Raw genomic sequence first — 18,730 nt, forward strand, 5'->3', positions numbered from 1 at the left:
CGTAGCAAGTCAATTAAAAAAATTGTAAACTTTTATAATAGTAGTGTATTGCCCATTTTACGCTATATTCTCATCATTTTTATAAATTGGATTAAAACAATCCTGACAGCACTGGCTAAGTGCGATCTGAAAAAAGATGCTCTAGCAGCCGAGGTTTGGAATATAGGACTAATATTGGCAGCGAAGACTACCGATGAAGAAATTGATAAAACCGAGAGTCAAATTCTGAAAGCTTTTCCTTTGAAGAAAGAAGCCGATTTGGCGGAAGTTAAACAACGTCTATCGACTGACGCAAATTACAAGAATACTATGGTGAGAGTAACAATATTTGTTGTAGTGCCGTTAATTTTGTACATGTAATTTGAATGTGTTCTTTCTGCACATTTCAGATATTTTTTTCTGCCAAAATATTCTGAAAATAAATATTTCAATCGGCAGTGCACTTGGTAAATTTCTATATAAAGTATTCCACGCCAAATCAACCACATCCGAACCTTATTTTTCTATTTTTGGCTCAATATTTTTCCAGTTGTTATATCTATTGAAAGAACCTCTGTATTTTTTTCAGAATTTTTCGTCCATCCACTCATGAGTTGTGATTTTTTTTTTCAATTGTCTATAACTAGCCGAAAAATCGTCCAAATAAATATTTTGATTTTTTTTTTTCAAAAAGTAAAAAAAAGTGGCCAAATTAACTATTTTTCAAACTAGTTTCACCGCGGTTATGCTGTTCCTTCTATTGTTTTGTAATTCAAAAAGAAAAAAATTAATATTTCAAAATAATTAATCATTTTTTCATTATCGCATTTGAAAAGTACGGTAAAAAACTAACCATTCAAGGAAAAGGAAGTTTAATTGGGTCTATTTTTTGGGAAGTTATATACAAATGAAATAAAGTCACACCTCACGAGTGGATGGACAAAAAATTCTGAAAAAATGCAGCGGTTCTTTCAATGGGTATAATAACTGAACAAATATTGAGCCAAAAATAAAAAAGTAAGGTTTGAAAGTGGAATACCTCGTATATATATATATATGCCAAATCACCGAGGTTTTAACGCGACCCCTTTTAATTTAGCTTCACATACGTTTTTGTACTAACTAAAAGAAGTGTTGATGATTTACTTTATATGCTCATAATTTGGGCATTGATGACTCAAATTTGATTTTGTTTTTGTTGAAATGTTGGGTGTTTTTTTCAAATAAAAAAAAAAAAAATACTAAAACTTTATAAGAAGTGTTGTTGACCTCAATTCTTACATTTTTGGTGATTTGCGATTGTTTTTTAGAGTGTTATAGTCTTTTTTTGAAGTGATATGTAAAAGAACACCTAATTCTACGTATTTTGTGTAAGTTTCCTCATGATATTCCATCTCGTTATAGTTTTTTTTTTATTTCGAATGTTTCAAAAAAAAATTTTTTTTTTAAAGCCCATAGCATTTAATAATGTATCAAAAAAACATTTTTTCAGGATAAAATCATTAAAAAAAATTTTTTTTCGATAAATTACCAAATGCCATGGGATGTTAAATGATATATATATATATATATATATAGAATGGAACAATAAAATCCAATTTAGCAAGTGTTTGACCCGACCCAGTTTTGAAGAAACGCTTTTTTTTCTCATTTTTTCGCATTTTTCCAGTCTTTTCATACCCCTACTTACTGATTTCTCTAGCAATTCATATTTCAAACCTATCATACAGTTGGATCATCTCTGTGAGTGAAAACAATGTGCCCTGCTGTGGTGATTTGGGATCGAAAGTTTCTTGTCCAAGATTTAGGTGTTAAATTTGTGAAAAACTTAGAAAAACGTAATTATTTCTGCAGTTCTTGAGGATATTGATGTGTCGCCATCAGTGGACGTTTAAGTAACTTATAGCGTTGAGAAATAGAGCTGAAAGCATTCAATTTCTTTTTTTCATGTCTCTAGATACTTCCTTAAACCGAGATATGCTTATTTGAATTCGGTGAGAAAATCGAAATACGAAATCTGTGAACCATATAGTCGAATTTTTTCATTTTTTTTTATTTTTAACTGCAGTTTAATTCGTGACGTCACGGAAACTTCTTCGAAATAAATACATTGATAGTTTTGAAATGAATAACTGTAATCTGTTGCCCTTTTTTGTAATTCTTTTGTTTCATCCCCGGAAACTCATTCCTGAAAAATTTATATCCATGCACAAAACTACATTGTGACTTTTGTCATAGAAAATACTATTTTGTTTTGATTGCGACCGTATCGCAAGAGACCGTTACAGAGAGTGAAGATTTACAGAGCGAGAGAACACATAGATTATACACATACATGACTTCGAGACAGTAGACAATACATGAGATACAGCTGATAGGTTTTGAGTCGCGACACGGGCAAGAGGCGAGATTTGACGCAGAGACGGCAAGTAAACATTGCACGCGAGTGTGCGTACATGTGCGAGGACGATTTTGAGTGTCGCGAGACACACATTTAACTATTCGATACTTTGCCGAAACATACCGCCCGCTTCGCTATCGGTAACGATCGCGAAATTATATTACCGCCCGCCGTGCGTTATTCATTCTTAGAGTCAATAATTGTCTTAAAAGGACACTAGAAGCACACACAAGTTTACGATTGGACGTTTTAACACAGCGGATTTCGTTTTAACGGTCACAACGCGAACGAGACCGTCGGTTCCCGGATGCACTTCGATCACTTTCGCGAGGGGCCACACAGATGGAGGTAGATTTTCGTTTTTTACGAGAACGATGGATCCGATTTTGATGTTCCCGCAATGAGTCTGCCATTTCGAGAGGTTTTGAAAGGACTGAAGATACTCCGTACTCCACCGTTTCCAAAAATGCTCCAACATTTGACGCGAGTGTTGCCAATGCGATAGCCGTTGAACTGGCACCTCGATGAGTGACGGCTCAGGAATTGTGTTCAATGCTGAGCCGACGAGAAAGTGTCCTGGAGTCAAGGCACTTGGATCCCGTGGATCGTCCGAGATAGCGCAAAGAGGTCGAGAGTTGAGCGTGGCTTCTACTTGCGTGAGGAACGTCGCGAATTGCTCGAACGTTTGAGTCGCATCTCCGATGACTCGTTTGAGGTGAAATTTGACCGATTTGACTCCGGCTTCCCATTTTCCACCAAAATGAGGCGCGGAGGGAGGATTGAACCGCCACTGGGTTCCGTGTGACGCGAGGATGTTTGCGATTTCTGAGAACTCCTTTGACGATGCAGCGAGAAGACGGCGAAGTTCTGAGTCTGCGCCGACGAGATTCGTTCTACAATCGCTTGCCATCGAGGCACAAATTCCTCGTCGAGATGTGAAGCGTTTGTACGCCGCGATGAATGTCTCCTTCGTGTAGTCCGAAACTAGCTCGAGATGCACAGCCGAGGTCGTGAAGCAGATGAAGATAACGATATATCCCTTGCATGATTTTGCTCCTCTTCCGCGGGAGGCTCGAATCGAGAATGGACCAGCGTAGTCAACGTCAGAGTGAAGAAACGGCCTCGATTGTGTGACTCGAGACTGAGTTGGACCATCTGTTGGCTGCTGAGAGTGGCGCACAAGGAACGCAATGATGTATGAACATGCGGATCGGTACTCTTCCTCCCAGGATCCAGTACCGCTGTCGGATTGTAGCGAGAGTGAGTTGCGGACCTCCGTGGAGCATCAACCGATGATGATGATCGATGATCAATGTGGAGAACGATGATTCGCGAGGCAAGATGAACGGGTGCTTTTCGTCATACGAAAGCAATGAGTGATTCAGTCGACCACCGACTCTGAGGAATCCGTTCGAATCGATGAACAGCGTGAGTCGTGATAGTGGATGACTTCGAATGAGATTTGAGCTTGTCTCCATTTGGCGAATTTCTTCTGCGAAGTACGCCTGCTGGGTCACCTTGGTCCAAAACAGTTGGGCGTCGCTCAATTCGAGAGTAGAGATCGGTCCGACAGTGATAGACGTGTTTACGTGATTCGATGTCGTCTTCGCGAGGAACCGATTTGCTGCGCGTTTACACAATGATGTGACTTTGAGGAGAGTCGATAGTTTTGAGTAGCGATCGACGAGATCCCAGATTTGTAGCGGCTTAGCTGTTGCGATGTGCGTCGACAGCCCTTTTCTTTCCTCGAGATGAATGTTTTCTTCCGGTCGCGGAGATAAGGATGGCCAATTGACAGAAGGCTTCGAGAGCCAGGATGGTCCAAAGTTCTGATTTTTGGAGTTTCTCCGGAGATGCGCCACGAGACGCAAGATCAGCGGGGTTTTCAGAACCCGAGATGTGATACCAACGAGCGCGCGCGAACTCTTGGATTTCCGTTACGCGATTACGAACGAATTCTTTTCACCGCGATGGGTGGCTTTTGGTCCACGCGAGCGCGACTGTGGAATCCGTCCACAGATAAACCGAGGTGTTTTCGAAATTAAGAGTCTTTTCCACATGACACATCAACCGGATGAGAAGATTCGCAGCACAGAGTTCGAAACGAGGAATTGTCACCTTCTTTAGCGGCGCTACTTTAGTTTTCGCGCACACTAGTGAAACGCGCACTTCGTTAGTGTTGATATACGTTCGCGCGTAGATCACTGCGCCTAATGCACTTTGAGAGGCGTCCGCGAAACCGTGGATCTCTATCCCGAGAGATGCTGAACTCAACCCGATCCATCGTGAGATGGTGATAGCTAAGAGCGGCTCGTCCCAGTCGAAACCGAGTGCCCACAATTCCTGCATAAAGATTTTGGCTCTGATCGTGATCGGCGAGAGCCATCCGAGAGGAACAAAGAGCCGCGTGGTTTGTAAGAGAACTTTTCGTTTCGTGAAATTGTCCCGAGTTTGATGAATTTGCGGAGAGAACGCGAACGCGTCGATGTCTGGTCTCCACGCAAGACCGAGAGCCCGAAAGAATGGACTTCGATCGAGATTTAGATGCATCGCGATCTCTTGATGGTTTCGAGAAATGTCAACGAGAGTTTCTGGGTGGCTTGAAGTCCACTTTTGAAGTTCAAAGCCGCCCGCCTTGAGCAATTGATTGAGTCCGTTGATTTTCTCGCGACCTTGATCAACGTCCTCTGCTCCTGAGAGGATGTCGTCGACGTACGTGTTCTCGAGAATGACGTGGCTCGCAAAGGGATACTGCTTACCTTCGTCCTGAACGAGTTGATGAAGAACACGGATCGCGAGATACGAAGCGCTTGCAAGACCATACGTTACCGTAGCCAGTTGATATCCTTCAATCGGTAGCTCTGGTTCTTCCCTCCAGAGGATTCGCTGAAAATCTTGGTCATCATTGTGGACCAAAATTTGTCGGTACATCTTGACGATGTCTGATGAGAACGCGACTGGATATTGTCGCCAGTGTAAGAGAACGTCCGCGAGGTCGGTTTGCACTTTTGGACCGACGAGAAGATTGTCATTGAGAGAGAGTCCGAGGTTGGTTCTTTGAGACCCGTTGAACACGACACGCAACTTTGTTGTTGAACTGCTGTCGCGAACTACACCGTGATGGGGAAGATAAAACACGCGGGAATTGTCTTCAGGTGTATTGATAGCGCGACGCATGTGCCCGAGTTCACGATATTCACGAAGGAAGCTCGAGTAAGCCTCCTTGAGTTTCGCGTCGCTACCGAACCGTTTCTCCAAACGAAGGAGCGTTTGATGCGCGGGATTCCGCGAGTTGCCGAGCCCTACCGAATTGTCCTTGAGCGGCAGCCGAACTACGTAACGACCGGACGCAGTTCGAGAAACCGTTTCGCGAAAGTGTTGCTCACAACGCTCTTCTTCGGAAGTTAGTGCCAAAGGTTTCGACACTTCCTCCTGCTTCCAAAACTGCTGCACGAGATCGAGCAGTTCGTGATCGAGGGAGCATTGGAAGCCTTGGACTGCGCCATACGAGGGGCTTGCTGCTTTCGCTGAAACGCAGCCGGAGAGGACCCAACCGAACTGAGTTTCTTGCGCGATTGGTGTTCCAGGTGCTCCTCTTCGAACTCCTTGACCAATGATGTTGCTATAGATGTCAGCTCCGAGAATTACGTCGATTTGACTGGGATGTGCAAAGCTTGGATCCGCGAGGTTGAGTCCTCGTAGATGAGGCCAGTCTTCGACAAGAAGTCGAAATGAGGGTAGATACGATGTGAGTCGTGGAAGCACGAGTGCCTCCACCTGACACGAGAACGAGGTGTGAGCACGAGATTGGAGTTGCAATGTCGCGATGCCGCGAGTCACTGCCGATTGATGAGCTCCGACGCCAATGATTGGTATCGTTGCTTGATGCCGACGTAGTCGCAATTGTTGCGCTAGCGACTCCGTGACGAATGAACTTTCGGATCCTTGATCGAGTAGAGCGCGAGCGATGATTCTTTGTCCAGTCTCCGGATTCGAGGCGATCAATTGCACTGTGGCGAGAAGAACTGGAGAGCGCTTGATCATTGTAGGCTGAGCTGAGTGGTTGCTCACCTGAGAGGCGCTGTTCGAGATCGGTGCGTTCTGCACTGCAGGTTGCGCTACTGCAGCCTGTCCTTGAGATGTGCCGCTGTTGGCAGCTGTCGAGATTGAGGAAGAGTTTCGATGCAGCAAGGAATGATGTCGACCGTTGCACACGCGACACGTTTTGTTGGATCGACAGTCCTTCTGCTGATGTGGACCGAGACAATTGAAGCAAAGCTTTTTCGCAGAAACCACTTCCCTTCTTTGATCGAGAGATTTGTCGCGAAAGGTCGAACAGAACGCGATGTAGTGGTTGCCTTTGCAACAAGCACACGACTGTTCCTTTGATTGCGCTGTATGTGACCTTGTCGTCTAAAGATTTGACCTTTCTTGCGATGAGTGCGGTTTCGACGTCGCGATTTGATTGTGAGCATGAGCTTGCTCCACGGCTTTGAGGGTGTAGATGCAACCGATGAGAAACGCCTTGAGCTCCTCAAACGAGGGGGGCTCGAGTTTCTCGCTAACACTTTTCTCCCACTCTTCGAGAGATGCTGGGTCGAGCTTGCGAATCGTCATGTGCACGATGATGTGATCCCCTAATTTCTCGGGACTATCGAGAAGTTCAAGCGCGCCAAGAGCTTCGCAAGTGTTGCTGTGCAAGCTCTTTAGTTCCGATGATGATTTTTTTGTGACACGAGGAATCGCGAAAAGTGTCACGAGATGAGAGTCAGTCAGAAGCCGCTTGTTTTCGTATCGTGAGACGAGAGTTTCCCAAGCTCGAGGGAAGTTTTCTGCGGCGAGAGAAATGTTTTTGATGAGTTGTAACGGTTCATCGGTCACACTGGTTTTGAGGTAGTGCAGCTTTTCCACTTCCGAAAGTTGCGAATTTTCGCGAACCATCGACAAGAAGAGGTCGTGAAACGGCTTCCATTCTGAGTAGCTGCCCGCGAAAGCGGGCAGTTCGATACGCGGTAACCGTTTTGATGATCCTCCTGCTGGTGCGTCTTGAGGAGCTGCAGCGGCTTGCGCGGTTGCTGCAGGCGCAGGCTTTAGTGATTCGAGAAGATCAAGCATCACTCCTTCGCCACTCAAGAAGTGCTCTTCACACAGTCCGTAATAATCTTTCGCGAAGTACGAAAGCTTTTTGATCGCGTCGAGTTGATCACCTTTTGCTGCGAACTTGATCTCGCTGATCTTTTCGTGATCATCTTGGAACTTATTCCAACTTGAATTTAAAGCATTAAGCCGCGACTTCACCTGCCCGTAAGTGATTTTTGCCTCGCCGAGCTTGCGCAGGTTGTCGACGGCACGAGAGATGCGCCAAATGTAGTCGTTTTGACGTTTGATATGTTCTTCGATCAACATGTTGATGTACGAGAGGATTTAAACTCACGCGACGAGCTGAGTTTTCACGAACGAGACACAAACACACTGATAGTAGCGCGACGCGATTCACACTTCGAGAGACCGGTGTTCTTGACGCTCAGATCTTAGTCACGGTCACTACAGAGGAAACCGCACGTTTGAATTTAACGGACGCGACTGATTTTTGTTGATGGTTTTCACCGATAACGAGATTGTTCACTTTGATAACGTGAACTTTCACAACTTGATGCACATGCGATAGTTCCGTTTCACTCACTAGCTAATTCGTTTTCCCGTAAGTCGCAAAGATTCGAAAGATTTGACTCGATTTGCGAATGATCCGATCCGATTCGCGACTGATCCGGCTCGAAAGACCAGAAAATTTTTAGAGAGATGGCAAAAGGATATGGATCATCGACGTGGGATCCGCGAATTAGTGATGAGAACGAGTGTAAATGAAACGAAAATGATGTTGAGATTACCGATAAACGAGACTTCTATTGGTTTCGATGTTGCGATACAGACCGTATCGCAAGAGAACGTTACAGAGAGTGAAGATTTACAGAGCGAGAGAACACATAGATTATACACATAGATGATTTCGAGACAGTAGAAAATACGTGAGATACAGCTGATAGGTTTTGAGTCGCGACACGGGCAAGAGGCGAGATTTGACGCAGAGACGGCAAGTAAACATTGCACGCGAGTGTGCGTACATGTGCGAGGACGATTTTAAGTGTCGCGAGACACACATTTAACTATTCGATACTTTGCCGAAACATCCATATATGTGTGTGTGTGTATAGAAAGGCCACATTGAACTCATTATCACCATACTACGGAATCCTCCCAATGGTTTTTGCACACAAATATTTTTCAGAAAAACTAAAACAACGAACGCTGTAAATAATCTGGAAACCGTGACCGATCATGATGAGGGCCCTAACAACAACAGGATCAACAACAAAGAAAAACAACAAGTTAATCAAAATATTGTTGGCAATGCAGTGGTTGAAAATTCCGTGGCTGTCGAAGACTGGACTGATAAGAACGTGGCAAATAATAACGAGGACGAAATCATCGATGCCAATATATAAGCGAATCCGAAGAATTTCTCCTCAACCACACCTCCATAGTAGAATGAGAGTGAGTAGAAAAGATAGACTGATTCTATCATGATAGACTATATAATTGTCGAATTAACGTAATTATAAGGTAATTTATAGAGCAGCAGCTCTATAAAAGACCGTGTTACGTTAAAATATTGTGATTTTTTTTCAACAAATGTGCTATCAGCATAAGATTTACTTTTTGTTTCTTAACAGTAATGTTCGACTGTTAAACCTTTTCTTCTTAATTTGATTTGTTGGGTTTTCTTCCTATGTAAGTGTATTAATACGTTTATAAGATTGCAATGGTAAAATACTGCTGCAATATTTCGTTCCAAAGACATCAATTCCAATGAGAAATCTAAAGTGTAGAGTCATAATTCGTAGCACGCGCTCATTGATTTTTAGGTTTTATTGTAACCGCACAAACAAAATTATTTTCTTTTTTTCATGAGTTTTTTTTTCTTCTCTAACAAATAAGCTATCAGCATAAAGATTTTTTTTTGTTTCTCAACAGTAGTATTATTCGCCTGTTGAAGCTTTTTTTGAATTTCATTTGTTGGGTTTTCTTCATATGTAAGTTTGAGTATTATTAAGTTTAGAAGATTGCAATGGTGAAATTTCGCTCCAATATTTTATTCCAAATACGGCAATTTCCTTTTCAGTTTATTGCGACAGCACAAACAAAATTATTTTATTTTCTCCATGAGTTTTTTTTTAAATTCAAGAAACGTATGTATAAATTCATTCTAAATGGGATGGTTTAGCGAAGCGGTTATGTATACTTATCATATTATCTATAAGTATATGTATGATATACTGTAACGTGGCGTTTCAGAGTCGCCCGTCACAAGGGCACACAACCGTTATTATTTCTAGTTTATGCGTCCTCAGCAAGGTACTCTAACCGAACTCGATACAAAATACGCAATAACTACTTTTAACTAATTCATTCTTTGTAAATTCTGTATTTCGCGCTTCGGCGCACGCTAATAAGGTACTTGGACGACAACGATCCCGACCACCGAGGGACCGATATCTACCGTTTCCAGCTCTCGACGACTTCGCCTACCGACGGTCTAACCAGACTATACTGGCTACCTTGGTGCACTTCTATACACCTGGGGTAGCATCCACCCGAACCTTCCGTATCGCCTCGACTGCCGGTGAACAGGGAGATAAAAATCCTCCCGACGCGACGGCCGAGGGCACCGCTCCTCAAGGAGGAACCAGCCACCTGCTCTATCGGGTGCCGTGAGGATGGCGTGAAGGGCAGACCATAGCCTGCCATCTTCCGACTTACCAGCCTGGTGCCGGACCGACCCCAAACCACTACGTCCAGATTGATAAAGCCATCGTTCCGATGATTGACGCAGCCCTCCTGTCGGCAAGGACTAATTGTGTGAGTCGTGGTCCACGGTTTAGCCAACCGTCTGACTGCACGACCTCGGGTATAGGCAGCCGGCTACTGCATGTAGAAAAGCCGGTGAAAGTGAACAGTGAGGTGTCACTCTCCACTCGGTAATTCTGACCGAGAGGGGCACCCTTTGTATGCCTCTGTCAAAGAAGTCCCCGATGATAGGCAACCTGGACAGTAAACTGAAGCAGCTATTAAATCGTACGAGTTGGTGTCAATGACGAAATCACGAGCAGCACATTACGCCACATCTAGCGGTAATCTTCGAAAACGCATGACCACGCCGTAACCAATATTCGCCACAGGGGGATGGCCTATTTGCGGTGGGGGTCAACCAACCAATCAAAGGGAAGAAGAATCACCTCACGGCAACCGCGAGATCAGCGAGCCGAACTCCGACCTCCTTCTATTCTACGCTTGACCTGCTGGGTGACATCAACGAATTTCTACATCCTCCCGATTCAAGCTATCGACACTTCTTCCTTTATCGTTATCGTTTCTATCGTTCCTATCGTCTTTTATACCGCTACCGTTTCATTATTATTATTGTTTTGTTCTGCCGATAGATTCTTTCCGTAAATTCAAGTTCCTTCCTTCCTTCCTATTTTCTTTTGGTCATTATAAGTTTTATTTAAATTAAGCTCAGTGTTGTGTGCCTGACATCATCGAGTGAGGTAAGGCTTCTGCCTCTGTATTGTATCGTTACGAAGTTGCTCATAATTTCTATTCTTTCTTATGGTATTTATCGGCTTTACGTGAATCATGGTCTACGGATTAGAGTTGCAATAAGCCGCCGTGTGACTGCATGATTTCGGTCATTAATATCGTATTTATCGTTTCTTGGTTGCATCGTGCGATGCCAGTTTTGTGTGAATCATGGTCCACGGATTAGAGTTGCGGTAAGCCGCCATGTGACTGCATGATTTCAGTAATTAATTATTTTCGTGTCTGAGCGACCTCGTAACTGCCGAATAATTAATTCTTTTGTATTTATAACTTTTCTGATTATTTGTGAATTTCTATTAGTCTGCTTCTGTATTTTCTATTGTATTTTGAGCTCTATTGGCTTTACGTTTCATTCCATACTTTTTTGTAATACTAGTGTGCCTTATATTTTATTTCTGTTATTGCTTATTATATTTTTATTTATTTTTGTGCTTATTGTATCGTATATCGAGTTCCTTGGAGTACAACCGAGCGTAGAATCAGCCTCTAAATATTACCGCAACTTCTTTCTATTGCTATTGGCAATTTTATATTATTTCTGCCTGTTATTCTTTTCTCCGTATCTTGTTACGTTAAGTTCTGCGTATTATTCTTGATTCTTTTGTACTGCGGTGTATTTAGTGTATTTCTTTATTTTGAGAACTCTCCAAATTTCTTACTCTTTCATAATTTTGTATTTTGTATTCTCTCAAAAGTTATGTTTAGGAATTCATTGTTCAATTCCTCAGGTCCGTAATCGTTATAAATTATTGATTCTAACGTTTATGAATAATTCTACCGAAAGTTATCTAGTCGATCGTTTACGCTACCGATTTTGTGAATTGTTAATGAATGTCAATCTTTCGTACTGGTTATAATCTATGGTGAATTCGTCGTATTATCTACCGAGCTATCGTTACCTTGTTTACTACTGATTGCAGTAAAGTTCTCTCGTGTCTAATTGACAGAATAATAATTTTCGTAGCGTCATGTGCAACTTAGGAAAGATCACGTCGCCCAGTGACGTGTAGTTTAAGTAAATTCTTGCATTGTATCGCTTCTCCCGACCTATTTATTTTTTTTTACGGTTTCATGTTATTTTTATTGATTCTTATTATTGTTTGCAAATCGACGCTAACGCGTCTGGCGCCCGACATAATTTATTTTGTTATAGTTTAACATTCTGAATAAGTGGAAAATCGCGCCAAAGTGTCAACGGTAAGTCCTTCTCCGAGGGTATCAGAATTTAGCGTTACAATACATATCTAATATTATTAGTTGATATTAAGTACGAATCCTGTCGGGCAAAGACTGAGAGTGTAATTGTTTCTATGTATGTGCAATATACAAATTATATATTTTTTAATATACTTGTGTGTACTTCATCAATTATTAAATCCAATATCGTCTGTTTAGGAGGGTCTCGTGCGTATACTTCTCACCTTTATATTGCTTTGATTGTGTATCTCATCGGTATATTAGTTGAGTCCACCCGAGCATTATCCGTATGTCTCGTCGGCTATTATTGTGCGTTATTCAATTTTGAATAACTGGACTTCAGATTGAGTACACATATGCGCTATTCCGAGGAGTCTATATAAATTTTTTTATATAGATTAGGTAAATACTTGTGACAGTATACCGCTGAAAATGTACATATGAGAACGCCCCTTTTTCGTTCTATTCCATGGGTCGTATTGACGTCTTAACACAATTTGATTGATTTCCCATCGGTGTCTTGATACAGTTTAGACAGTATCCCACGAGCATCTTTATGCAGCTCGGGTAATATTCCATGGATGTCTTAATACAGTCTAGATTAAGTCCCATGGACGTCTCTATCCAGTCTAGATGTCGGTCCCGTAAGCGTCTTTTTGTAGTCTGGATGATGTTCCATAGACGTCTTTATAGAGTCTGAATTAAGTCCCATAGCCGTCTCTATCTAGTCTAAATATTTATCCTGTAAGCGTCTTTTTACAGTATCGATGATGTTCCATGGACGTCTTGATACAATCCGGATCAAGTTCAACGGACGTCTCGTCCAGTCTAAATATCTAATCCGTAAGCGTCTTTTTGTAGTCTCAATGATATTCCATGGACGTCTCTATCCAGTCTGAAGATCGTGTTAATACCAACTTTATATAGTCTTAACAATATCTTAGGGACGTCTTAATGCAGTCTCGATAATGTCTTATCGATGTCTTCACTCTACTGTGTTAGCAGTCTAAGAGACGTCCTGGGGATATGGCTTATAAGCAAACCTTTAGACGTCGTAATGACGTCAGTCAGACTGTCTCATTCCGTTAAACGTAGCGGACATTTAAGAGCGTATGGGAGTCCCATGGGACGATCCCAATGCTATCACGAGACAATTGTCGAGATGTCCTAACTACGTACTTTGGACGTATTTTTGCTGTGTGGGCACCATTGCCACTTATCAAGATGTGTATTATTATCTAACGACGTTAATGTGAGTTTCACAGGCGTTTTTGAACGTGACCTGCAGGTTCCAGCAACATCATTTTCTTAAGATTCCTGGGGGCTCAGCAAAGGAACTTCAACCAACTACAAAAACTATTTCAGTAATGCTACCGTGACATTAATGACACTGCTGTAGATGTTGTAACATATGAGGTTTAATATTAACAAAAATTCTAGACTTAATAACTTTGAGCGTGAACAATTGCGATGTGACAGCGCTCGCTATAAAATAAAAACTGAAATTATGTAATAGATTTCGTTGTTCAACTTGCCTGAGGAATTACTGTTCAGTGCCTACGAGTCTTTTGCGTCCGGGGCCATGGCGATTTTCGGTTGTTAGCGCGTTCGACCAACTCGCGTCAACAGGGATGCCAAATCTCCAATGAACGAGGAAGCGAGCGTGCAATACACGTAAAAATAGTCAGTAAGACGCGGTCGTCCGTCGCGCAACGACACCAAGGCGAGAGAGTCCTGTGCTCTCTCACATACGGCTTCCCAAAAGAAGGGAGATAATTCAATAATCGAAACGATCGGGTGAACGGTCGTATGGTTCCAGATTCTCCGAACGCGGGTGAACAGCCATACGATCCTCGATTCTCTGATCAAAAAATCAAACGCAAACTGAGGATTGCAATGGCACGGACCAAGCTGGCTTCTTGACAAAGGAAAAAACGTAAACAACATAAAACGTCGTGGGTTTTTATGCCGCAAGGCTTTTCCCACAAGAGCCAATAAACGACAAAAATCCGATGGCTCAAATCGCGAGTGTACTTTATTTTGAAACCAAAACCTTCAACCTTTATCCCTCATAAGAAAAAATCCAAGAAAAATTAAATATACAGAATCACGAGGCGACTTTGAAAATAAAGGAACTTCGACTATACAATTGCCATAGTTGGTGTGTACATGAGCGTGGTCCTTATTCACATTATTGACTATGTTTTTTTTTTTGTGCAGTCCCCCAACTCACCTGAAAATAATTCAAAAAAAATTCCGTAATGTTTTCAGATTTTAATCTTTACTCCTTGTGCTGCCCCGCAAGGTTTTTGTTTAGCCATAAGAATAACATAGGATTTTATGATCACTTTACAGTTCATTCTTTTTCTCTGGCAATTTTTATGGGAAAAATCTGAATCAGACAGGGATTTATCAAGTGTAATTAGCTCTTTACAAGGATATTTTTTCTGAGAATCGCGTGTTAAGTACACTGTACGTAAGACGCAATTCTTACAATTTTTTATCATAAATCCACTGGAAATAATAGAAAAATAAAGCTATCAGAAAAAGTGAAAAAATTTGAAACAAGCTAATTACACTTGATAAATCTCCGTTTGATTCAGATTTGTCACGTGAAAATTACCGGAGAGAGGAATACCGGAAGTTGAAATAAAATTCTAAAATAATCAGGGTTTTTTTTTGGATTGTTGAGAGTCTATTGGGCGAGTGACACGGAAAAAATTATTCAACTCCTTGAATAAGGATCACCATAGTGTGCTGTAACGTTCGAGATTTTGCTAGAGCCATTGGCGGGTGCAACGTCGTTATTGAGAGTTGTCGTGTCCTTTATTTCAGTGAATTTTCATTATTGAAAGAAATGAAAGAATCTTTTCTTCAATAGGGAAGAAAAGGCACAGGTTACGTTTACATAAAACACCCTGTTCATTTAGCCTAATCTTGGATCATGGGCTCGGGCAGGTTGAACTATCGTCACCGCATTTTCACAGACTTTGGCAGTAGAACCACCAAAACTGCGTTCCAACACATATCGCTGACTCAGGTAGATTAGCCACCGTCGAAACATTCCCGCAGTCTTCACAGAGTCTGCACACTTTAATCTGGTGAGTTAGAGTTAGTAGTATAGCTATGCTGGTTCTGGATACAAACACCTACCTTACCGGCATGCACCCCAGATGCAAACCCTTAAAGGTTACTCCCCACCCCTCGTAGGATGAATGTGCTCTGCCGATCGATCGTCAGTAACAGAAATTTCCCAAGTGACCATGGTCTTCGGTAAAAAATCCCCCAAATTGCCGCAGTTTTTAACACTCGTGCATTATTCGTCGGTAAGAAGTGCTTCAAATTAGTTATCAGTTACCGTAGGTTTTAATCTTACCAGTAAAATAGCGCTCTCGGTTACCATGTTCATTGAGCGGGATCGAGTAACTGCATTACGGAGCGCACTCCGTGAATCCTCGGGCGTTCCACTGAGAATCTTCGCACGTGTCAGGTTGAGCTTCCAGAAGGTTCAAGAAAATTCTCCGACGATCGAGAGGTTTCGAGGAGGAGGTACGACGTTGGAAGTCAAATGCAACGACCATGAACGAATTTAAGCTGACAAACTATTCTCGGAATTGTCCGGCGTGTTTCGACTTGACGTTGGACGGCCTGCAATCGAACGATTTCGGCACGACGTTGAATTCTGGAAGTTTCTGAAATAAACTCTTGACTGGCAGGACAGAGCTTGAATTAACGGTTGATATTGATGATGGAAAATATTTTTTTGAATAAAACTATAGGTTTCAATTTGACATAGAATTCGTGGGGCTGTTATGAAACGTTGTAATATTTAATCGAACTAGGTGGTGAAGTTTAAAAGGACATAATTTTTGTGAAACACCCTGACTCTTGGTACTTGATAGAAGTTTACTATATTGGCGAATTACCTCTGCCTCACTCTGACCTACTGCGCTAATGCGTAGGCCTCGAAATCCTGAACCTGACTCCCGTAGGCAAAGTGAAATATCCCCATCTACTGAGCAATCATACTTCCATGTATCACTAGCGATTAGTTCACTACCACAACTCTCTTGTACGTGTGGCGTCCGAAATTTCTTCGCCAAGTTCGAAGAACTGCCCTAACATCTTAAATCCCGCTGCAGGTTCGTTCGAGAAATATCTTGAAATTTTCGCTGAAGAATATTGCATAGGATTGTTCGCGAATTTTCGACAATGTGTGAGTCACGTTGTTGTTTACCCATAAAATAGGCCATGTCAGCGTAGAGCAGTCATTTTGAAGCAAACCTTGCAACTACAGCTTTTTCAAGTGTGTGATCGAAAAACGAAAAAACAAACATGGAAGAAATCTTCACCGATAGAGATTCAAAAGTAGATTCGATTTGAAACCCAAAATATCAGACTTGTGAATCAAATTTTACGAAATAATGCCTCAACGATCGGACAGATGACACGAATTTTGACCACAATTGGAATTTTAAAATTATTGACAGCTAAATTTCAACAATTTCAAAAAGTGGGTGACGGATTATGAAGCCGACGAAGAAGTGATCGAGTACGGTGAAAACATTTGGAGACAGCTTTCGAGAGCTGCATTATTAGAACGGAAGCCTTAATCAATCTGCGGCATAAAGCTTTGAGCAGGTTCTTGGAAGATGCAAAACACCTCGTCATTGCAATACGAAGAAGATGCTGCAAAAGGCAGGAAGTTTAAAAGCGAACTGTGTCTGGTCCCGTAAATTCAGTGTGACGAAAAACCCTGAAATTACATAAGAAATTGAATTTCTTGATACTGAAAATCGAGTCATCCTCCAACCAACGAACATACACGGATGTTTTGGAGAGAACGTGAAGCAAAAAGTGTTCGCCAAAGTGAAGGATCTCCAAGAAGAAAACTCTGGCTGGTCGTTGACCGAAATAATCAATTTGACTGTGAATAATAACAAGTACGAGGAGGTGTGTTCACATACACACCACTCCCTAAGGATATTCAAGATAAAAAGGCTGTCATCAACATTAGTAACAGCCACTCATATTGCTTTCTTTGGTCGGTCACCGCAGCCCTCTTTCCAGCCAACAAGAATCCCACCTAAATCACTTCGTATCCGCATTTCAGCTCAGTGCTGTAGTACGATGGTATGAATTTTCCGAAGTCTTTGAATCAAATTCCAAAATTTTTAAAACTTATCGAACTTTCAATTAACGCCTATGGCATAGAATGTACTGGAAAAAAAGCACAGTGAAATTGTACTTGTTTATTTCAGCCAAAACAAGTCTGATAAACCTGCAATTCATCTTTTAGTGATGGAGACTGAAATTGATGACGACGATGATGATGAAATGGAAAATTATGAGAAGAAAGTAACACATCGTTCTGCTTGAATTTGAAATTTATCGCGATTAACAAGATCAAAAATTTTTGATCACTTTGCTCGCATTTGGTTATGCGATACGTGCCTGTCACACTTTCAATATGAAAGATGTTTGTTGAAGTACAGAGTTGATTGCATGAATTTGAACGAAACCAAAGTTATTTTACCAACAGAAGAGGACAAGATTATAAAATTTTTCAATTTTAGACACCAAGAAACCATTCCGTTGTGCACTTACGCGGCCCTTCAATGTTTACTGCAACCTACTCTTAACCCTTCGAAGCATGATGGGAACCCACGTCGTGGACGGCTCGGTCCGTTCTAAATGACTCAATATAGTAGTGTACTGATTGTGAGTTACACTCGTAAACAAGCCACATACACATGTCTCAAATGTACCTCTTGCGACGGTATCTGCAACGTCTAGATATAATAGCGTCAAATAATAACGCATACTCAATATATATATTCCTAATTTCAAGTTTCATCCAGGGTTCGGGGAGCCATTTGGAGCGCGCATCAGAAATGCCACGTTACAATATACATATTAACTTGAAATCAGGAATCCCGCGATCAGACCGCTAATTATTTCGTAAAAGAGCGCCAGGACAAAGGTCACGCATCTGATACTCTGAGAGGGGACATTTCACAGTCTGGCGAATACGACTTTTCAGGATTTTTGTTTATTTTTATTTTTTTTTGTTTCGAATAAATGCGACATCATACACGGGATCGGCGGCAAATTCGAAATTGTTATAGGATCACAGTCGCGACGGATCGCGACGAGAGGAGAAACTCACACGAGGCTACTGAGAGAACGCCAACATAGAGCTCTGCCGCGAGGGAAACCAGACCGGACGAGACTCCCGTTGGCTAGACGTAGCCTCCCCTCACCACGCTGACGTCAGGCAACCTCGCGGAGTCGTCACCACGCCACTGTCGAACTACAGGACACTGGAGAATTAGACAGCCAATCAACGCTCCGCAACAGCGGGAGTTAACGATAGCGATAAGTTAGGCTATTAGAATTTCGTAAAGAAAACACCAATGTGATCGGAAGAATTTTGCACGACTGATAGCGCCTATGTTCGAGGCATGTTCGAATTTCGGCTCCGATTAGCGAAGC

General features: G+C 42.0%; 2 protein-coding genes across 3 annotated transcripts in view; both read right to left on the bottom strand.

The window, feature by feature from the left end:
- The window catches only part of LOC138190738 (two pore potassium channel protein sup-9-like), a 1,051,447-nt gene that overhangs the window by 683,184 nt on the left and 349,533 nt on the right, over positions 1-18,730 (bottom strand). The gene's annotated exons all lie outside the window — the stretch shown is intronic.
- Positions 2,586-7,786, bottom strand: LOC124224756 (uncharacterized). Its single transcript, XM_046636959.1, has 4 exons — positions 6,807-7,786; positions 4,499-6,680; positions 3,598-4,209; positions 2,586-3,545 (listed from the first exon to the last, which is right to left on the bottom strand). The coding sequence occupies exons 1-4, from the start codon at positions 7,784-7,786 to the stop codon at positions 2,586-2,588; spliced, it is 4,734 nt and encodes a 1,577-aa protein (XP_046492915.1).

Source organism: Neodiprion pinetum, chromosome 1 (assembly GCF_021155775.2).
Source record: "Neodiprion pinetum isolate iyNeoPine1 chromosome 1, iyNeoPine1.2, whole genome shotgun sequence".
In the NCBI taxonomy this organism is placed as follows: Eukaryota; Metazoa; Arthropoda; class Insecta; order Hymenoptera; family Diprionidae; genus Neodiprion; species Neodiprion pinetum.